General features: G+C 34.6%; 3 protein-coding genes and 1 long non-coding RNA gene across 5 annotated transcripts; 2 read left to right on the top strand and 2 right to left on the bottom strand.

Annotated features, from left to right (window-relative positions):
• The first annotated feature begins 6,236 nt into the window (after positions 1–6,236).
• LOC116192341 (arabinogalactan protein 16-like) lies at positions 6,237–7,146 on the top strand. The gene is made up of 2 exons (XM_031520877.1): positions 6,237–6,458; positions 6,679–7,146. The coding sequence occupies exons 1-2, from the start codon at positions 6,329–6,331 to the stop codon at positions 6,780–6,782; spliced, it is 234 nt and encodes a 77-aa protein (XP_031376737.1). The 5' UTR covers positions 6,237–6,328; the 3' UTR covers positions 6,783–7,146.
• A 56-nt stretch (positions 7,147–7,202) lies between these two features.
• LOC116192340 (mitochondrial carrier protein MTM1-like) lies at positions 7,203–10,883 on the bottom strand. Its single transcript, XM_031520876.1, has 10 exons — positions 10,259–10,883; positions 9,879–9,953; positions 9,657–9,782; positions 9,370–9,429; positions 9,116–9,286; positions 8,897–8,996; positions 8,693–8,784; positions 8,439–8,588; positions 8,092–8,150; positions 7,203–7,663 (listed from the first exon to the last, which is right to left on the bottom strand). Exons 1-10 carry the CDS (start codon positions 10,547–10,549, stop codon positions 7,519–7,521), a joined length of 1,269 nt encoding a protein of 422 aa, XP_031376736.1. The 5' UTR covers positions 10,550–10,883; the 3' UTR covers positions 7,203–7,518.
• A 2,286-nt stretch (positions 10,884–13,169) lies between these two features.
• LOC116192693 lies at positions 13,170–14,553 on the top strand. The gene is made up of 3 exons (XR_004154131.1): positions 13,170–13,604; positions 13,756–13,841; positions 13,967–14,553. It is a non-coding gene; the product is annotated as an uncharacterized LOC116192693 (long non-coding RNA).
• A 5,998-nt stretch (positions 14,554–20,551) lies between these two features.
• LOC116195941 lies at positions 20,552–21,922 on the bottom strand. Of its 2 annotated transcripts, none has more exons than XM_031525382.1 (2): positions 21,509–21,922; positions 20,552–21,167 (listed from the first exon to the last, which is right to left on the bottom strand). In XM_031525382.1, exons 1-2 carry the CDS (start codon positions 21,728–21,730, stop codon positions 20,682–20,684), a joined length of 708 nt encoding a protein of 235 aa, XP_031381242.1. In that variant the 5' UTR covers positions 21,731–21,922; the 3' UTR covers positions 20,552–20,681. The 2 variants fall into 2 exon arrangements, with proteins under 2 accessions (XP_031381242.1, XP_031381251.1); XM_031525391.1 differs by having other exon boundaries at positions 20,552–21,149; positions 21,509–21,915.
• Positions 21,923–22,278: the final 356 nt, after the last annotated feature.

A 22,278-nucleotide genomic window follows, 5' to 3' on the forward strand; every position in this document is an offset into this window, starting at 1 on the left:
TGTTTTTTTTACACTGCACGTAGCACTGGTGCATAATCTAATGTATGAATAACAAAAATTTGGAAAGTACAATTAAAATAATAGAAATGAAATTTAAAAATAAAATTAATGAAATTAAAAATTAATTTATTTCAATGAAATATTTTCAGTTGATATATTTTTCTTACTTAATCTTTCACTTCAATAGAACATCCCAAAGAAAAAAAAGAGAAGCAAATTCAAATTTTCTACAAAAGTTTACAAAATAATTAATAGAAATATTATTTTCACAAATAATCTTGCAATGACACTCATAATTCGAAATTCAAAAAAACCCAACCAAATCAATCAAAAAATTTCGAAAGTTAAAAATCATAAGGGTTGGGGTTAAGTTTTAGAGAAAGAAAATTGGAACGAAGTTGATTGAACTCGATTTTATGTATATAAATTTGTTTTATTAATTCATATTATATATTATAATATATATATATATATATATATAATAAGAAAACAAACAATACAATTTAGATCCCATTTAAGGCATAAGAGTAAATTTAATTTTAATTGTAAACTGATCAATTGTATTAATAATCGTTATTAGATTTAAATTGGAAGCAATTTATCTCTCCCGTTTAATACACTACCCTTGAGGAACAATAACGAAAATGTACCTAGAGCTCATGATGGGAGGACATTAACAACATGAGGAATCTAATCTTGTGCAACATTGTTAGCAAGTAGTGGTGGCAGACACTATGGTAGCAATGGATAGAACGGTAGCCGATGTCTATGGACAAAAGAAAAAGAAGAGAATAAGAATAAGGAGAGAATAAGAAACATGAGATAAGATAAAACAAAATAAAATAAAGAAATTAATGATGTAGGAATTAATCACAGAATATATGTCAGTAACTCATCAGAAATATCCATCTATAAAATAATTTTTCAAAATTATTAATATAAATTTTGAAAAACCACCAATACAAATGTAAATAAGAAAGAGCATGCTAAGTGAAAAGTATGAAAGGGCGCCTTGAAATCGAAAGGTCGTAAGAAAAAAATAGGTATAAGTTAGTTTTTGAAACTTGAAACATAAAATAAAAGGATTATAGTCGAAGAAAGAGAATACATGAATTTTTTTTCCAACGATTAGCAAGTCAAAGAATAAGAATAATAGAAGGAGAAGTAATTAAAAATTGAAAGAGAAAATAGAAAAAATTACCGATGTAAATAAGAAAGGGGAGAGAGGAACCGTGAACATTAAATGAAGAAGTTATTTCATGTTTGATGCATTCGTCAAAGTAAATAATCATGATAAAGAACATGATAGGTAGTTTTTACAGTGAAAAAGTATGAAATGATGCATTGAAATCGAAATGTCATGAGAAAGGATACGATAATTTATGTTTCCTATTAAAATGAATGAAAGGATGACATACTATTGAAAAGATATGATGTTTAGTAGCATTCGTATTATTTGAGTAAAATGTAAAATAGTAATATTATTAATTTACCAAGGGAAAAAAGGGAAAAAAAAAAGTCGGAAAAACACTTTGGAAATGGTTGTACTTTATAAGAGATGTACAAAGTTTAACTATGTTGAGGCAATATGTGATAGAACATGTAAGGCGATGAACGATGAATAGAAAGTCGAAAATGTGTAAGAAAAAGTCATACTAACAGAGCATACTAAAAGTGTGCGAGTAAAATGTATGAAAAGAAATGTAGAAATTCACGAAGGATATAGGAATTTTATTGAGGAAACATAAAGTTTTGGAAACAATCACGGGATCAATAGCGATGATACAAAAAATGTATGAACTTGTTGGGACAACAGACGTTGAAAATAAACATATGTTGCAACTAAAATTTGAAATTATAATTCGTTATGAAATAATAATAGAACAAACATACCTATAATGAAGGACTACCTCGGTTGAGAAATATGTGATGTAATAAAACGTCGAAAATGAGCAATGAATAAAAAGAGTCGGTATATATATATATGTATGTGTGTGTATATATATAATGTGTGATCAAAAGTCACGAGTTGAAAATGTGCTAGAAAAAGTCACGAGGACGAGGGTATAAAGATATTTTTGAAATATCAAAAGTTGAAAAAACTTGTCATACTTTTATATATAATATAGATATTGATAATTTCAGTTCTTTTCAATTTATTTCTATTGTAATTGATCTATGTTGTTTGAAATATTAAGAAAATGAATACTAAAAGAAAAACTCATATTAGAGACAATGAAATTTGTTTCTAAAATCTATTTATTTGCTTCTAATAGTATAAGAGGCAAATGAGTAAATTGCGTCATTTACCTGTGTTATTTTAGGTCTATATGGGCAAATTAGCAACAATTAATAAAAGTCACTAATTAATACTATTCATGTTAATTAAATTTACCTCAAATAAGGAGATATAATAAGATTTTGTTACTAAATTTATCATTGAGGACAATCGTAATTGTTGTATAGATTTTCAAAAAAAAATTATATTAATCACATTTGACTCTAATATCTCTAATATCTTTATATTGTGTTTTAAACTCGACTCAAACACTTCACCTCTAGCACAACATTTTTAGCCTCACACCTTTACCATTTCACCACCAATACATCTTTGAATTAAATTACAAATTCAGTTTATATCTCAAAAAAAGAAAACATCATGCCTCTATAAATATGTGCAATTTTTATTTATATACAATTTTAAAAATAATTAATATGTAAATATGTTAGTAAATCAAATACTGTGCATATATATCATAATTTTTTTTCTCAGGGTGGTAAATCTGAAGATTGTTTCTGTATGAAAAATTTATATAAAAAAATCATATAAAAACACAATAGATGATGCAAAATACACAAAAATATTAGCGACTAATTTATTCAATTTAATACTTGCATAACATAATTTACACTTATAAATAAATAAAATTCATCTTTTACTTTAGTCAAGAGTTACCTGAATTTTTTTAATTTATATCTAATAAATTTTCTATGTTAAAGTAAAAATAATTCAGCAAACTTTCAACATTTTATCTAATTACTTTGTAGATAAAATTTGTTAAGTTGGAGGCAAATTGTTATTAGATTTAGAGGCAATTGTAATTTATCTCTAAAACAAATATATTATGGGCAAATCCGATTGGATTTAGAACCAATTAAATATTTTGCTTTCTAAGAGATTATTTAGCGATAAATTTTCTATATGTCTCTACTTATATGTTACTAAAAATTATTTTTTAGAGACAAAAGTATTATTTGCTGCTTGAAAATTGTGATACAAATTTACTATTTATTAAAGTATTAATTTTTGTGCTTTAGAGACAAATAAAATCCATATAAGAGGCATATATTTTATTTGTCTCAATATAAGAGTTTTAGAGGAAAATTTTATAATTGTTTCTTATTATTTGTCTCTAACGAGGGTATTTCTTGTCGTGGAACTAAAACGAAATCAATAATCTTATATGGAATATATATTAAAATTAAATAATTTATTTCAACATATTTTAGTATATTTGGCAAATACATAGGAAAACTTTCGACAATATGTAAAGCAAAATTGAAAATGAACATTGCAAAATTTAAAAATGAACAATACGTCATAATCAACATAGGTCGACTTAAAGTTCGATGTATATTCCTCTTAAATAAAGTTTGTCTCTTAGTGGACTAATCGGCTAGAACCTGAATTATTTAGCGTTCATTGGATTTCTAGATATCAAGTTGTGCACACCAAAAAATAAATAATAAAATGATGAATTTATGGTACATTTTTTCAAGTTTACCAATTTTTTTTCTATGAAATTGTCGTTTTTCGCCTCTTGAACATATTATTTTACTGCTCTTTTACTTTATCTTGAATCTGGCCTACTTGGACTAAATTCCTACATACGTTGCAGGGGGTTGTGCTCTTACCATCCGCTCACTTGTTAAGACGATGCGAGGCCTTCTTGAGAGAAGTTCATATTTGAGTTTTATCAAACGTTCAAAAAAGAGAATATATGTGCGAAGTGGTTCATCCAGAAGCCCTTGAAGTTCTCGTCGGTGTTCATATTTTCCATTTTCCTTCTAAGAGCATTCAATCTCTCCTTTATGGCGATACTATTGGGACCAGCCAACTTCCATGTCATGTTTCTGTATAGTTTAATTTTCCTTTTCGGGCTTTTCCACCCGTTTCCTACCATAAGAAAGAAGAAGCATATTCAATGTTAAAAGAGGAAATTTTAAATTTTCCATATGGTAAAAAACTAATATGAGCCCTTTAGATTCCTTGTCGTTCAATATGGATCGTCCATTGTACATAATTTTTTTTAAAGGTATTCCCATTCTTTACCTTCCAATTTTCCTCCCATAAACCTTCACTAGTATTACAAATTAGATCTCATGTGTGGACTAATAAGGGAGTGCCATGTCATAGACCATAAACCACCAATCATACCGGTTTTATTTTCTAAGCCGATTTGATGGCTCAATTGAAACTGTTTTATTGAATCATATGGTTTAAATTCTCGTAAACCGGTTTGGTTCAATACTACACATGGCACAATAACATGAATCCATGTCATCAGCCCTGATTTGTGATGGTATAAGACACCGATAAAAAGAATGGTGGGCCAAAATCACATTTTATATAATAAAGGGACCAAATTGTGATTTTTTGGGGGTGTTTTTGAAAGTTGAAACATAAAAATGGATGGTCTAGAATTAGATTGAGGGTGATCTAAGGGCCTCAATTAATTATGTGTGGCATGGAAAAACCAAAATCTGCAGAATTAGTGATTGTAGCCATTGAATATAGAGAAAGAAAATTTAGAGACCTGCTGCGTATGTGTTCCCTTCTTCTTTTTTTCGGTGTAACCTGATATCTGGAAGTCCAATTGAGTTTCGACTAATCCAGTCGAGCCGAGTCAACTCACTAAGGGATAGGGCTCTCATAGTATGGATTTTCTGCATTTACAATTACTCGAACCCGATCTTGCTTAAGCAAAACAAGCACCGAACCGCTTGAATCGACCCGCATTGGTGTTTTCGGTTACAAAGAAAGTCCAATGCCTAATACAATAAAAGAAAATTCTAAATAACTAATAAATGGATATCGATACTCTCCCTAGGTATCTTTTATTTTTCTTCCTTTTGGCTCTTTTCCAGCAACTGACTTGCAAATTTAGTTTAGATATAGGCCCTTTCAATTGAACTGAACTCTTATCAAATCTTTCACGGGAAAAATATCTTGTCAAATCTGGGTGAAGTTGATCCGATTAGAATTTGGATTATAGCCTTATATATATATATATTTAAATTAGTTCTTGCATCCTTTTTTACATTCTAAATGAGAAAAATTTGTTGAATTCTTGTGAAATGAATTAAATTCTTGTTGAATTTGAAAATAAAATAAGTCCCATTGAATTTTTGTGAAATAAATTCTGTAGGATTGCACGTGGATTGTTGCAAAAACGACCCCCCGTCTCCTCATTAGGTGCAGTCAGCACACAAAATCGGAAAGAAAAGGACAGTGGCAATGGGGATGCACATGCTCTGATCAATCCCATTACCTGAAACGATTAGATGAAAATAGAAGATGTCAGGGGGTCGGTCGGCCCTGCAGCCCCTTATTAACATAATAAACATACATTTCCCTTCTCTCTGCCTCGATGAGAAGTTTTTAGATGATATATTTCGTCACGTTACATAAAAAAAAAAAGAATTAAATTGCAATAGATGGGGATTAAATGTCCACTGAGGTAAAGTTTCTAATTATTCTTAATTGTAATAATCTTTTTTTTTTCATCACATCAATATGCAGGACCATTTTTTTTTTCAACTGAATCTGAAAATATCAGAATCTTCAATAACTTGCATTTCAATTATCACTGGCTGCCCCTGTGAATTATATCTGAAAATTTTGAAAAAAGAAGAAGAAAAAAGCACTATCACAAAATGCCCACAAGATTATTATATGAACTCAATCCGCTATATCTTATAAAATGTCAACCTGGATTAGTTTAGATGATTCGATACCTATTTCTCACAAGCAAAATTTTATATTCGAGTCATGTAAATGGAAAAAATTCATTGTTGGGATATTTATCTTTAGTAGGCCAATCAACTCAAACCTTAATTAATCGGAATTCATCGGGCTTTCAAATACCAACCGGTGCAAACCGGACCTAGTGAAAAAATATATATATAAAAAAAATCATGTAAAATATCCATCATTCTCACTTAGTATAGTCCTCCATCCGGCCCTTTATTAAGGAGCAGACTCCGCTCCATCATCTGTTTCATCCTCCTCCTGCGAGTGTGGGCTGTTCTTCAACAGGGCAAGGCAATGGCGTCCTTCTCATTGCGAACTGTGTTCAGTGCCATGGCCATGTTCGCTCTCGCTTGCGCCATTTGTTGGCCCCCCTCCGTAGCCAAGGCAGATTCCATGGCCCCTGCTCCTGCCCCCGCTAGCGATGGTCATTATCACCACGCTCTTCTCTCTATATCTCTGTGTTTATTCCAAATAATATGTGGGTCTAGGGGTTACATTCCTCGTTCTGTTTCCCCAATCAATGGGGCTCGGGAAATCCTCAGTTTCTGATGGAAACTGTGCATATACATATTCTCACATTGTTGTGTTGTGCCCCGCCTTCAATTCAGTCCTCTGAAAAAAATTAAAATGGTGGTGACTTGCAGGGACGTCGATCGACCAGGGAATCGCCTATGTGCTGATGCTCATGGCATTGCTGCTCACGTACCTCATCCACCCGCTCGACGCCTCTTCCAGCTTCTTCTTCTGATCCGGGGGTTCGTCTTGTCCTGATGGCACATTCTGGAGTCTGAGCGTATAACTTTTCTTCTGATGGCATATTCTTCCCCTGTCATGGTGCATACATACGTCAAATTCTCATCTCAATTTCCGGAGGCACCTCATGGGTTAACACGCCTTAAACATTCTATGCTGCTCTACATAATCTCATAATCCGAACCGAACCGGTGCTCTATGTCATCTTTGACGCTTTGGCTACCCATTTCCATAGTTATAATCGATGCAGAGATAAATGGAATTATTATTCAAGAATCAATAATAATTATTCCAACATTTCTTCCCACCGAATATGTAACGTTCAACAAGGATAATGAGGCAACAGCACATCCCATTCCCATTTGCATTGCAAATTCACGTAGCAGACCAGTAAGAACATTCAACATCAGAAGGATAAGCTGCTGTAAAATGGTAAAGTGCGCTCCTATTATTTTCTCGTATCAATTGTGAAGCTCTGCCACATTCCGGCATTTCTGAGCTATTAAACCAAAGAATTAAGAAAGAACAAAAGAAATGGTCTTGCTCTCGGCCTTTCACATTACATCCATAAATGTACAGTTGATCTCCCAAGCAGATGCGATTGAAACCTGCAGGTTAGAATATCCATGCACTATGTATGAAACTTTTTGTGTCAACATTATTTTTACGCCGTTAGACAAGCAAGCAAAACTCTGAGAACCCAAACTGGCGCATCACTGAAACACTGATTATCATCCCTTTCCATCACCAGTGATGTGTCTCTGATGCAAAGCGTATTTCACGACTTCGTAAAAGGACACCACTATCCCAACAGAAGGTCCAGCACGACCAACACGAGGGCTTAGTCCCGCAAATAGCCCCTTCACTCCTCCATCCCTGTCCAAGAGCAATATCAAAGAGAAATTAAGGTTTGAATTAACAATTATTTTCATACCTAATTCATGACATGTTTTGCTTATATAAGGAACTACTGGGAGTCTCAGTTATTAGCAAAGCAGAACAAGGAACATGGCGCAGGAACGTGAAATATGAAGGCTTTCCCTAGAACTATGATGGATGGGCCATATCATCCTTAATTTGAAGGCGGAAACATGGAATATCTTCTCAGTAGCTCTAGTAAGGCACCTCTCAGAAAAATATCCATCCTCAAATCATTTATTATGCTGAGGGCACAGGCAATACATACACTTGTTTTACCAAACAGATGCAATGCAGCAGTAGACTAACGACTGGGAAAACGAAGAGAGATCAATTGTGATTTGCTCCAAAGGAAACTCATGAATAAATGAAGCAGATGTCAATACCTCCATATTTCGGCCAAGGTCTGCCTAGTCGTCATTGATAGTGCCCTCTCAGGATCCTTCTGTAATAAGAATTACAGATTGCATGAGAAACAGCTTTGTCAACATGGCACCTCGATTTATAGTATCATTTGAAACATGCAGTGCATAATAACTTGCGGGAACATATTCTTATTCCTCAAAGAATGCTACACAGCTTCGGAAGCCCTCTTAGCACATTAATGTTCCTCATATTTCTACATAAAATATATTGTCCACAAAAACAGGGGAGATGGATGCAGGGTTCTCAGCTCCAGACATATTTGATTTGAAAGTGCAAGACGATATAGCTTCTTAAGTGTTGAACCAACCTCTATCTGCCGCCTCGTCTTGGCAACATCCAGCGGACAAGTAGCAGCAGCAGCAAGCATTCCTGCTACAACACCCGCCGAGAAATTCACCCCAAAAACACTAGCTGCACTGGCTGCATCTCCAAATACACTGAAAAGTTTCCGCCTGATCTGCAGAAAGGGCAAGTAAGAGCATTAAAAATCATAATATGCTGGAGCATCTATTTGGAATTGAAATCACAATTCACAAACTGCATGAAGTGAGTGAAACTTACCGGCTCAAGAGTGGACCAGCATATTGCAGAGAATGGCACATCACGAGCCAATTGAGCTCCAAGACCAGTCCACAGGATCCGGTAGTATAGAACTGGTGCATGGGACCATACAAACAAATATTTAAAGAGGAGCCAACATACCAAAACCTATTCTGTAGTAACCAATATGGCAGCCATTATTACACAGGGAGATCCCGAACTTACAATTTTGAGGGCTGTTTAGGCTTTTCACAGGTTTAGTGACCTCAAGCAATGTCTTCCACACTCCTGGAGGTTTTGGCCCATTTTTCATTTCTTTAAATGCCTATCAGTCAAAAAAGATCAATATCTATTTGTCAGTATCCACTCTAGTGCCTACAAACACAACTTATTGAGACAAAATAGTGCTATATTCAATTCTTATTTCATCAGCAAGGAGAGTACCTGCATGCGTGTTCTTGCAAGCTCCACAGGGTAACAAGATACACAAGCTAGCGAGCGTGCTATAGAGCCCGCAGCTAGAGGGACATATGGCGTCAAGCTTGGAGAGTTCTGTGCCGTAAAATCTTCCATCAAATTCCGGAAGATGTCATAGCAAGGCAAATAGATTCCCACCTGATTAAACATAATACAGAATCACCATATATATATAAATGGAATGAATCCATAGTGAATAATCAGCCAACAGGAGGTCTTACAGTCGGGACCGCCAAAGCCAAGCTCGCATACGTGCCTCTCCACAGTCTGGCAAACCCTTCCTGTCAAAATTAATATTCCTATGAAGAGTAGTCCATTAGAAGTGAGTTCTATACAAAACACGAGGTTGACACTAAGAAGCTTGCTAGTAGGACTTCTGCAAAAAAAACATCAAACCCTAACTAACATCATGCTACACAACAAGAAAGCTAATCAGCTTTTTTCTTGCACCTACTAGCCGGCGAACTAATTGTAACAAAACCGACAGGTAAACATTTGAAACACCAACCTGGCGAACGACTTTGTAGAACACATCCAGTGTTCCCTTATACTGATTGCACTCTGGAGGGCATCCACATTCAGCGCCAAGAACAGCACGGGCCCTCAATTGGTCACTTCTCAAATCAGGAAGCATCTGAAAATGACATTCAGGAGAAGACATCAACCGATCTTATTCTACCCAGGTTAACCATACCACCAGACGACAAAGCAACTGGACAAGTTACAGTACCATGCTGGTGTCAAAGGGGGCTGGACAACAAAGACCTCTGTAAGGGACCCCAGCAGCCTGAGCTTGCAACCTTGTCTGTGAAGGTGTTAGCATTCATAAACGAATTAAATCAGAACACTCAGCTGCTGCGTTTCATAGCAAACTTGTACAGACAAAAACGGAAGCAAGAGCAAAGCACGTCGATTTGATCAAAAACAGGAACAGGTATGATATAAACCTCGTCAGTGACTTGAATACGAGATTATATGCAAACAAGTGTTAAAGCAAAGAATTTGAACACCATACAGCAATCAAATATGATTCATTCACGAAACATTAGCGAAATGAGCAGACACTGGCTTCGTGGAAATGGGTGGAATTCAGGGGAAACAAAACACCACCTTGGCGACATCGAGAGGGTTGACGATGATGGCGGACAGGACGGCAGCACCGGCGGCAGAGAGGGCCCTCTCCCCGAACCCCAAATTAAAATCAGCCAGACGATACTGTTGAAGCTGCTGCTGCTGCTGTTCCTGAGGAGACTCTCCCCTGAACATGTTGTTGTCTGACGATGAGGAAGCAGAAGCAGAAGCAGAAGAGGAGGAGGAGGAGGACACGTTGGCCTCGAAGTCGACTCTTGTGGCGGCAGCTGCGCTCACCCAAGAGGGCACGCCTTGTCTGCTACCCACCATCTATGCGTTGCCCCCCTTGCCGATTGGCTGATTGCTTCCAGGGTTTGATTGATTCCCGTTCAGCTCATCCCAAAATTCTTGGACATTGAAATCGGAACCGGAAAAATTGGAACTTTGAGAAGGAATTCAACACTTGAGAAAGGAAGAAAATTCTGGGTCGGTCTAATTAATCAAATAAAAAAGTATAAATTCGAGTAAAAATTGGATTTTGCATCATCTTCTGACTTCTGCATGGGAAAGGGGAGAGAAGGAGAGAGGGAAGGAATGTGATTCGTGGCGTGGAACTGAGGACGCCAAGCAATTGGTGGCGGTCCGAGCCGTTACGCCATCTTTTCCCTGCGACTCGACATGATGATGACATACAAATATATATATATATATATATATATAATTTATAATATTCTACCTTATTTTTAATATAAAAAATAAAATGAGTAAATTGATAAATTGATCATCTAGAGATGCTTATTACATCAAATCTGACTTTAATAAATTTTTTACATTAAATTGAACATTGAGAGATTAAAGGGCCGTTTGGATTCAGAGTTAAAGTTATTTTGATTTTGATTTTAATTTTGATTGTAGAAAATGACAAATGAGATGTGATTATAAATTTGACTTGAAAAACTTGTGTTTTTGTTGTGTAGTGTGTTGAGTTAAAGTTAAAGTTAAAATTTTTGAATTGAAAAATGTGTATTTTTGTTGTGTAGTGTGTTGAGTTAAAGTTAAAGTTAAAGTTAAAATCAAGTAACTATGAATCCAAACGGGGCGTAGTGTACATCAAATCCGACCCCAAAATTTTTTTTACATCAAATTGGATTTTAAGAGATTAAGTGTACATCAAATACAACCTTCCATCAGAATGCTGTCAAAAAATGAATGGAAAAATTTGACCTGACATTCAATAGCTTGTTTGATTGTTTTCTTTCATTTTTTTATTATTCTCCATTTCTTTTTTGCTTAAAAAAAGTATTTCATACAGTTCTTCTGCTTTTTAGTTGGAGGCGGGAAAAACCTCCTCCTCCCAATGCATCCTCCTCAATCGTTGGTGCTCTCCGTGTAGACTAGTCAATCGCTGTTACCGTAATCTCTCCGTCACCCTCTCTTTACTTGTCTCTAACTCTCTACACCGAGAGCACCAACGATTGAACATGACGCGCCAGGAGGATGAAGTTTTTCATACCTCCGATTGAAAAAGTGAGGGAGCTATAGGAAATACCCTTTTTTAGCCAGACAAAAATAGGAAATAATAAGAAAATGAAAGAAAACAATCAAATAATGCCACATCAACTGTTGAATGCCATATCAAATTTTTCTATTCATTTTTTGACGGCATTCTGACGGAAGATTGTATTTAATGTACACTTAATTTCTGAAGGTTCAATTTGATGTAAAAAATTTCTTGGGGTCGGATTTGATGTATGCTTAATCTCTTAAGGTTCAATTTGATGTAAAAATTTCTTGAGGTCGAATTTGAAGGTTCAATTTGATGTAAAAAAATTTCTTGATGGCAGATTTAATATATAATTAATCTCTCAATGTTCAATTTGATGTAAAAAAATTTCTTGAGATCGGATTTGATATACACTTAATCTCTCAATGTTCAATTTGATGTAAAAAAAATTTTGAGATCAGATTTGATGTAATATACATATTTGGAGGACCAATTTATCAATTTACTCAAAATAAAATAGATAAGAGATAGATCCTTCAGCACATAATAATAATAATAATAATAATAATAGGATCCTTTCGATGGAAATCTGCCAACAAAGCCTTTCTTAAGATCCTGAACTCCTCAATAATTCTTTTTCTATTTTTAGCAATGGGCCCTGCTCCTTACATTAACAAAAGGAGTAAAAAGATCTGTCTCCGACCTTTATAGTAGGTGACATGTGTTCTGAAATTTTAAAAATTTGTACGCTCATAAAAAAATTAGTTAAAAAATTTGCACAGTATCACTGATTTTCATAAAAAAAAAAAGCATTGTATTCTATTTGACTTGTGAATGATAGATATATTTATAGAATTTTTGGTACTTAAATAATTGAATTATGTATAAAAAATTATATCTCAAGATGTTGTTTGCATTATCAAGTAAAATTTTATTTCTGAAAAAGGAACTTTAATTATTAATTAATATGTGCCAATAATGTTTACATGTTACATGACTCTCGGTCTTTGTTCGGAATGAAATCCCAGAAACTCTATGATCCACGCTATAATTACTTCACCGATATTGCTTGTGGTGGACACTGTTGGCGACCGTGTGCATTTATCTTACTGACGTCGAGAAAGACGGGGAGATAGTTTTTCCAAATGCAAAGTTTAGTTACTAGTCTCATCTCACGTTATCTGTGTATCATGGTATCCAGAGCCCAATAAGATCTAACTAATCCAGTCGAGAGATCAAGCATTAAAGGTTATTCTCAACCAACCTATTTAATAATCATAACTTTTGCAAGGGTCGGAAATATTTTAGTTCCGTATCAACCATTGCTGAAATATATGGTGAGACAATTTAACAGCCGCGGGTATATTAATGTACGGTATCCTACATTTGTTGGCAATTGCGAGCATGCTGCCGCATTAATTCTAGGCTTCCTCATTTATCGAACCGAACAGCTAGCTGTAAGGAATCTATATAATATGTAATTCCAAGTATTCCCGTGAGAGTGTCCGGCTGGATTCACAATGACATGCCACATCAGTTTTTTCAAACACTCCAAATGAGCTTCTACTACAGATACCCTAAGCTCCTGGTGGAAAGACTCTTCACATATCATCAATTAATGTTTCATTTAAAGAGTTTGTAGTGCTACAACATGAATACTTTCAGCCTGGATAATTAATCTTTTCGCCCATTTTCTGTGATTCCTTTTTTTTTTTTTTTTGGGGGGTAAGTCATCTGCTGCAATATTTGTTCCACAAAGCTGCAAGACAGAGTCGCTGCCCAAGGCCCCAAGCTGCCCAGTTTCGGCTTGTAAGAGGTAGGAGCAAAAATTGCTTGATTCAAGGAGGGCAGCAGCCGCAGCACGCTCCTCCAAGCGTTCAGGTGACATACGCAATGAATATATAGATCTCTTGCCCAGTTATGTACAGTCGTGTTCTTCTTATGGATAGACCATTGACTGTGAACACAAGCATTTATGGATATGTGACTTAGCTGTTATCAACGCACTTACATTGAATGCTTCGTTCGACAGACTTAGAAGTACAAGCTTCCAGCTCGAGCTGATGAGTACCATCTTGCAAGGGCTCGAAGGGGGAGCAGGCTCCTCAAAGCAGTCAGGTGACATTTGCAATGGATATATAGATGTCCCTCGCCCAGTTATGCACAGCCAGAAGCATTTGTGCATAGCACCATATGTGACTTAGCTGTTACCAACACGTTTCCTCTAATGCTTTGTTCGACAGATTTAGAACAACAAGCTTTAGCTCCAGCTAACCAGAACCGTCTTGCAAGAGCTCGAAGGAGGCAGATTCTTCGTGCAAAAATGATGTCTATCTACTTGGATAACAGAGCTTCCATTTGTAACCAAAATTTGGGAGTGCCCTTACTATCCTATAAAACTATCGAATGGAAGATATAACGGATGAGAACATTTGGAAGTTCTCCTACCGTTCTATAAAACAATCTCCAACAAACTGAGTCCAGCATCCCTCTTATTGTTCAGTGTTTATTCTTTTGGATCCTGTTGTTTTGAAATCGATGTTATTTTCAAGTGGTTCTGCTTCTGCTAATAGTACAAACAAGAATCCTTAAGTATGAGGCAAGACTATGCTTTATGACTCCAACAAAGACGCCAAGAGGGACAAATTTAGTTGAGTGCAGGCCGTTTTATGCAGAACTATAGTATTGATGCCAATGCACCGCATTAAAGAAAATAGGTTGAATTGGATCAGAAAGAACGAGAAACAATTTAGAGCGGAATTATACGGAGGACTCAAAGATGCAAGTTTACTTTGTCCTCCAATGTATGTACAGAACTGGGTGTTCTGCAAGTTTTCAGGTATGAATATGAGGCTATAGCAACTGTCCTGTTCTTTACATTCGCGATATAGTATGGTTTCAATTTGTTTTGGCTATCATGTTCTCCTCAATTATTTATCCGGTTTTTCTGGTTCCTTGAGAAAAGAAAGGAAAAGAGCTTCAGTATCCTGTAATTGAGTAGCTCTACAGAAAGCTATATATTCACATTTTCTCTCGTAAAAAAGACTAAAAGCACAACACTGATGAAACATTTCCCGACAGCGAAACATTCTTGAGTTTTGATATAAACTAGTTGACACTCGTGCAGTGCGCGTTAAATTTTTATATTAAATATTTAACATATATGATGTACAAATATATATGAATATAAAAAACTATATATACTTTATCAAGTAGACATAATAATTACTACAAATTATGAAAGATCTAAATATCATGACCAAAAACAAATATATAACCAAGCCATATGATTATATGCGAAAATCATATTATAGAGAATCAATAATCCTATAATGTTAACTCAAGGGTTGGCAAGCGTAGCTGGAGCGCTTGTCCTATGGGTTTGTTGGAATTCATTGTGTATGATAAGGATTAGTTAGGCAAAACCTGCATACTCCTTGTTATAAATATATATATATATATATATTATAAAATTATAATTTGAATTGGTGCAACAAAAAAGGAACATTTAGAGTGTAAGAAAAATTGTCCTGTATAAAAAATGATGAAAAAAAGAAGAATTTTTGTTTCGTATTTATAGATACATAGAACTTGAAAAAATATCACTTATATCGAGGAACTCTTTCAAAATATCAAAAAATCTTTTAATTTTTTGAAAAAATAATTATATATATTATTACATACAAATAACATGGGCAAATAATTAAAATACATTGAATAAGACTAAAAAATATATAGTAAAATTTATCAAGCTGAAATTGAAATGTCAATTCAACGTAGAGCTGAGGGTTATCGAATGGATTGATCCGAGAAAGCAACAACATTTACCATGAATTATGGATTTTCAAATGGAGCTCTCACATTTCACTTCGACTTTTATATATTATATATGGGTAAATTACACTGATGGTCCAAGAAGTTTTACAAATGTTACAATATGGTACAAACAGTTTTTTTGTTACTTAATTGTACACAATCTTTCAAAGTTGTTTCAGTGTAGTACATGCCGTTATCTCGCGATTGACGCCGTCAAGCCGACGCTGACTTGGCTCACTGCATGTCAGCACCTTTCTGACATGGCCGAGCTCAATCTTTCAAATTGTTATCTGATTTTGGTGGAACGTTACATGATGGTGTAAACTCTTTTGAAGTTGTAACTTAATAGTACAAAATGTTTTACAGAAGTTACATAATTGTGCAAAATGTTTCTTTAAGTAACTTAAGGGTTCACAGTGAAATCAAATTAGACGCAAACTGTGACAGCTGAGGACAGAAGGGAGCGAGAAAGGGAAAAAGAATTGGCAGAAGAGTGGGACTGAGCTCGTGAGCTCGAGATATAGAGGAGGTGGGGCAATGACGAGATGCGTGCTTGAGCTCGAGTTGGTTCCAAACCATAGGGAAGCCTAGGAACCTGCATCGGCGGAGGAACGGAAACTCATGGCGATGCTCTGGTTTTAAGCTTGGGTGGAGAAAGCCGAGACAAAGGAGGTCAGGGCAATAGATATGATCTTCTGCGAGGGCCAGCAAGTACAAGAGATGGGAATGAGGAGGTATCGGTGCGGTGATAGGGTGGCGATGAGTTACTCGCCGGCAGGAGCTGATCTGATGGTGGTAGTCGGGAAGAAGGCAACGCCGCTGCCTTCTTTTCTCCTTCCTCGATCTTCCTTCCTCATTCCTCACGGGCTGTAGGTAGGGAGAGAAAAGTGAAAGTGAGGAGAGAGTGGATAGAGAGATCTAGGTGGGGAGAGGAGAGTGAGAGACGTGTGAGAGAGAGAGATAGAGAGAGAGAGAGAGAGAGAGAGAAAAGAAAGAGAAGAGAGAGAGTGAACAAACATATGAGAGAGACAATATTTTTTTTTAATTGAGAGAGAGAGAGGACAATGATCCATAATAAGTCATGTCAGCGTCGAACTAACAACGTCAAGTAAGAGATGACAGAATGTACTGCATTTAAACGGTTTTGAAACTTAATGTACCAACAAGTTACCAAAAAAATTTTTTGGACCAACGTATAACCTTTATGAAACTTTTTAGATCATTGGTGCAATTAACCCATTATATATAGATGATATTATTGTGGTTGGAACACCACAATTTCCAACGTGAATGCTAAAAATCAAAATCTCAAACTCCACGTTTTCTCTCATATTGTAATTAATTAATTATTCATCAAAATAAATATAATTTTTTAAAATGAAAAACTATATAATTCCGAATTAACTATAAATATACGTATAAATACATAATATAATTATTTATATGTATTCAACATATGAAATGAATTTATGAATAATTTATATTACTCTCATATCTATCTATATGAAAATATATTGATTTTCAACTTTACTTTCTATGATAAAATTATAAATTTCGATTAAAATTAAAATTAAGTATTTTTAATGAATTATATGAATTATAAAATCAATAATCCGTCCATCTCTAGATACTCAGTCATGGTACTGTAAACTTGGAGTTTATGATCAACTTGCTAAGAAAGCCACCAATATGGGGGAAATTCAATGTTCGTCAGGTCTATGCTTTGTCAAAATAAATTATTACTAAGAACCATAGTCATGAATATATCGGTTTGTTTTTAGAAATGGAGAATTTTGTTAGAGTTAATTTGAATTACTTTTTTTTGTGGAATATAATGAAAACCGTTAATATTAATTGGAAATTCACCAATTCTGGAATCAAAATATTCAATCCCAAGAATCATCAAATCGATGAGTAAATTAGGAGCCCCCGGTTAATTTTGACTTTCAGCATGCACATCACGTGATATTTATAATGAAATAGATCGATCAATCTTCAAATCATCAAAGAATCAAGGAAACCCTAATTATCAATTAATGCCATCCTCATGAAAGAGTAATGGAAGAAAAATTACATCGTGAAAATAATTCAAATTTTATTCGTTTTGCGCTTATCTATATTTATACTATAATATACGGAGAGTGAAGCCTTGAGTGAAATACTAAGAAAATCCCTCGTTATTCTTCGAGAAAACATTAATATAATTGTTTTTCGCTTTTCATCTTATTCAATTTTCTTCTCTTTTCTAAATCTATTTTAATAAGAAAAGCACAGGTCCATAGAATCTACGTTTACAAATTCAAAGTCAAATATTTTTCACCAGGGTTGAAACACGCAAATGATTTTATGAAATGATGCATACAATTATTTTCTTAAAATTTTTCCCATGCATATAGTACCGTTTAAAGATTACAGAAATTAAAGAAAAGCCCTATGCCTATATATTGAATAATCTTATCATTAAAATATCAAACTAAAAAAAATCAAAAATATGATCACGACTAATAACCGATAAAACCAATAATGTGAATATGTATGGATACAACTAAACCATGTTAAAAATAAAAACAAGTCTCTAAAGAAAGATCACCTTTTATATATGTATTGATGCGTAAAAAGGCCTGAGATTTGGTGTGATTAGAAAACTATCTCAATATTTCAGACGTTGAAAAAAAAAAAAAGACCATGATTTCAAACTTTGACTAAAATAGGCCTCCCTCTCACGTCTAATGGCGTTTGGTATCTGGCTAGAAAAAGTTTTAATAAGTATTTTCTGAACTAACAGGATTTACATATTTGGTTACCATAATAATTCATTTTCTACTTTTACATTCTCAATCGAATAAAATCTTTTCATGGGGGCGTGAACTTCTTCTGGAGTAAAAATGTTTAATTTCATAAATTAATTTTTTTCTATAATCTATAACGGTTTGAAAATCTCGGGTCATTTTCCACCACCCCCCCGTTAATATGCCCGGCCCGTCCCAATTTTGATCTCTTTTTCTCGCTTGAACAACTCCCCGGTTTAGCTCCATTTGGGATCGGTAATATTGTCTCTCCTGTTATGGAACGGCGAGAGCGGCTTTCTTGTACTGGTTCAAGTCACTCCGTTTACATTGTTATATTTCCACCGCGTAGAGCTCTTCCGAGTAGTTACGTTCATTCGAAGAGAGGGCATTTTGTTCTGCCTTCCCATTTGAATGGTAACCCAGCCGAGAGTGGATTTTCCCCAGCGATCAACAGGTTTGATCCACCAGGGAAAAGTAGAAAAGGCCGCCACTGCCCTCGCCGCCGTTAGCTTATGCCAGTGTTGGAATTGGCTGCCCTTCCAGCAGGATTGATCGCTGATTCAAATAAAACAGATATCGTCCTTTAAATCAAGTGATTTACATGTTAACCGGTCCAACCAATTAAACCGACTGAGCCAAAATGCCATGAGGGAATGTCATGTTTGACAACATCATGAACGTTTGGGTTTAATTCTTACAACAGTCTTCTATCTCGTGCGTTGCACATGTTCTTTATCGCATACCTATTATTATCTTTATGTAAATTATTCACATTTTTAACAAAATATTTCTTATTAATAAAAATAAATTATTAATTTGAATTCAAAACAATAATTTTCAATAACATAAGACTAAGTATAAATACTCCAATAATAATGTTGCAACTAATTATCTTATTCAATATGAATTAAATATCTATTAAATCCTTAATATATTACAAGGATTTATCACGGATAATCTGTTAATGCATTTACTAATTTGCAATTTTATTTTTGCTCTAAAAACATTATCTTGTGTGCTTTTAATTTCCAAATGTTAGTTAGTTATATATTTTTTTATTTTATTTTTATTTTTATGAATTATAATTTCATGAAATAAGTTATTATAATTTCAAATGACCTTAGTATCATGAAATTAGTTTGCTTGCAATAATCTTTTTTTCTTTTAAAATTGCATCAATAATAAATTAATTATTTCTTTAGCATGCTATCTATTGCAATGCACCCTTTCGTTATCAAAAAAGTTATATAATTGATTTAGATCTTTGAAAAATAAACTTGCTTTTAAGTCATTTAATTAATTACTTATTATGTTGATAATTTGAACAATATTAATTAAAAATTATTGTATTTATAAGATTATGCATTGTCATTTATATAAATCGATTTTTAGCTAATTATATATATATATATATATATCAATATTCTATCTAGAATCTATTTGTACATTTATTATCACTTATTAATAATTTTTTAAATCATATTACTTCCAAAGAGCTTGCTCTCAGATACACTACATAGTGTATTTACTATACACAGAGCGTGGATATATGGATACTATAATTGATATATAAATTTGTAATTATATGAGTAATTTAAAATTATGTATCGTATCTAGAACGTTTATTATATTGAATGAATACAATGGCTAAAGTAATAGAAAAGTATAAACTTTTTAAAATTCTTCTCAAATTCTATAATAATATAAGAAAGTTTTACAAAAATTATTTAGCGATAAAGCAAATGGACGACTCTAACCTTATTAAATATAATCCTATCAATTGCTTTTATGAGTCTATTTTACTTTTATATATATATATATATAATAATAATTTACTGCATCATTCGTAGCTATCAAACACGTTCTTATAATAATTTACTGCATTGGTTTAGACATGAAAATAGAAAAAGTGAAAGCAAAGCATCTATTTCTCGGAGAAGATATAAAAAGTGTATGTTATAAAAAAAAAATTCAATGTCGTGTCGCTCACATTCAACTTGATATCATGACCGTTTAAGTTTAATTCTTATTTTTAGAATTTTTTATTTCAATTTTTCCCACGATCCTTCCTTGTAAAAAACAATTTTTTTTTTAAAAAAAGCATGTACTGAATTAATTATATTCCTACTGAAACCACCTGAAAAGGCCTCAGCTTGGTGTAAATTGTGATTGCTATCAATTTGGAGTTTAAAAGATAAATAAATGTAACCGGAAAAACAAGGATAAATAAAGAAATAATTAAATAAACAATTTCCTTCGTAGACATTGTTAGTGACAAGCTGTTCAACAAATGTCTGCATAAATAAATGAACCTGTGTACTGTAATGCTATGGTTATGCTCGACAAGATGCTTTCATCCCCTGCCATAAAACACATCCAAAGTCATATCTTTCTCTATTCGTCGCTTCGATCGTACGGACGAAAGAGATCTCCTCCTCGATATCGAGTTCTGTTGCCAGCATCCATGTATAAGAGAAACCGTAGACGAAACGCTCACTGAAGCAAGCACCATGCTTACTGCGATTCGGGCTGCTCCATGCCATTTCCAAGGATTAAACAGACTTCCTATGCAACCTATCAGTAACCCGAACAGCCTCCTCTTTCGGATCCGGGCTGGGGGTCCCGCGTCTTCCTTCATCTTATCATTATTCGCTCCGAGTCCGAATCCAATTCCACCATTGCCAAAACATTCTTCTAGTTCTCGTATCACATCGAGAGACCTCCCCCGGTATTGATTCGCCTTTTCAATGAGACTTGATCTGCTTTCTTCCAAACGAACGAGCGCGGCATTCCAGTTTACGAGTTGCCAGCTTCGTAGTCTCTGCCATGCGTGTATATTCTCCGAAGAGTGAAAAAGAGAAAAAAGGTTTAACAAACCAAACAGTTTAATTACACACCAGTGATTCATCAATTTCAACATCAAATAATTTCGCGATGAATTAATAAGTGGAGATTCTTCAGATTACATCGAGATGTTTTACTCAAATCAATGAATAAGCTTCAACATTGGGGATGTAAGAAGAATTACACCATCTTAATGAAGTAGTCAGAGTCATTTGCCTCGAATAAATCAATCACAGGTCTAGACAAGATTGCAACGTTGGAGATGCCGATGACCCGATTAGGACATTCCCTGAGAAGAATATTTACAAGCAAAAGATGAAGAGCCAAAGAGTGAACCTGCAAATAGACGAGCATGGTCTCGAGATCCTTCAGCGAATCTCTAATCTCAACCAGCCTCTCCCGATCCTCATATGCCTCGGCACTCACAACATTGCAATACCTTCCACGCTCGGAGCAGAATTTGCAGTAGCTATGAGCACCCGCAATCTTGTCGCCAATCCTGTCCTGCAGCTCCCCTGCTCTCTCAATGAGGCCCTGCAGGTCCTCATTGAGTTCCATCGGTTCAGAAGGGGCTGAATGGAGAATTCTAATCACAACCGCTCATTGCGCTGTTTCTTTCTGGTTGGAATGTCAGATTTGGCTCAGCCTTTGCTTGTCTTTGACTGGTGTTGTGATCTTTTTGGTTTGGTTTGTGGTTGAAGCTTTGAGACTGTCTCTCGGAAGGGAAGGTGGGTGGGGACAATGCTCGACCCTTTATATAAGTATATGCGGGCTTTGCTTTAAAGGGACGTTTTGTTTTATCAACTGAATGTGTTCAGCTGCTCTGCTCTTACCCCACGACAGCTTCCCCAATGTCTGGTCTATGGTCCCTCTAATATGATAACAAGTCACGGTATCAGAATTGGTACTATAAATTTAAGCATTTAGTACTTTCGGTACTCGTAATTAATACAAATATCTTTTTACCTCTACTTTCAATTTAAGTGTTTACTTGAACTGAAATACCAAATGTATCACTCTAATGCTATATTAGGTTACAATTTCCCGGGTTTATATGCATATATATGTGCGTATTTATATATTGTGTATATTCAAATGTCGACCAT

Source organism: Punica granatum, chromosome 1 (assembly GCF_007655135.1).
Source record: "Punica granatum isolate Tunisia-2019 chromosome 1, ASM765513v2, whole genome shotgun sequence".
Classification (NCBI taxonomy): domain Eukaryota; kingdom Viridiplantae; phylum Streptophyta; class Magnoliopsida; order Myrtales; family Lythraceae; genus Punica; species Punica granatum.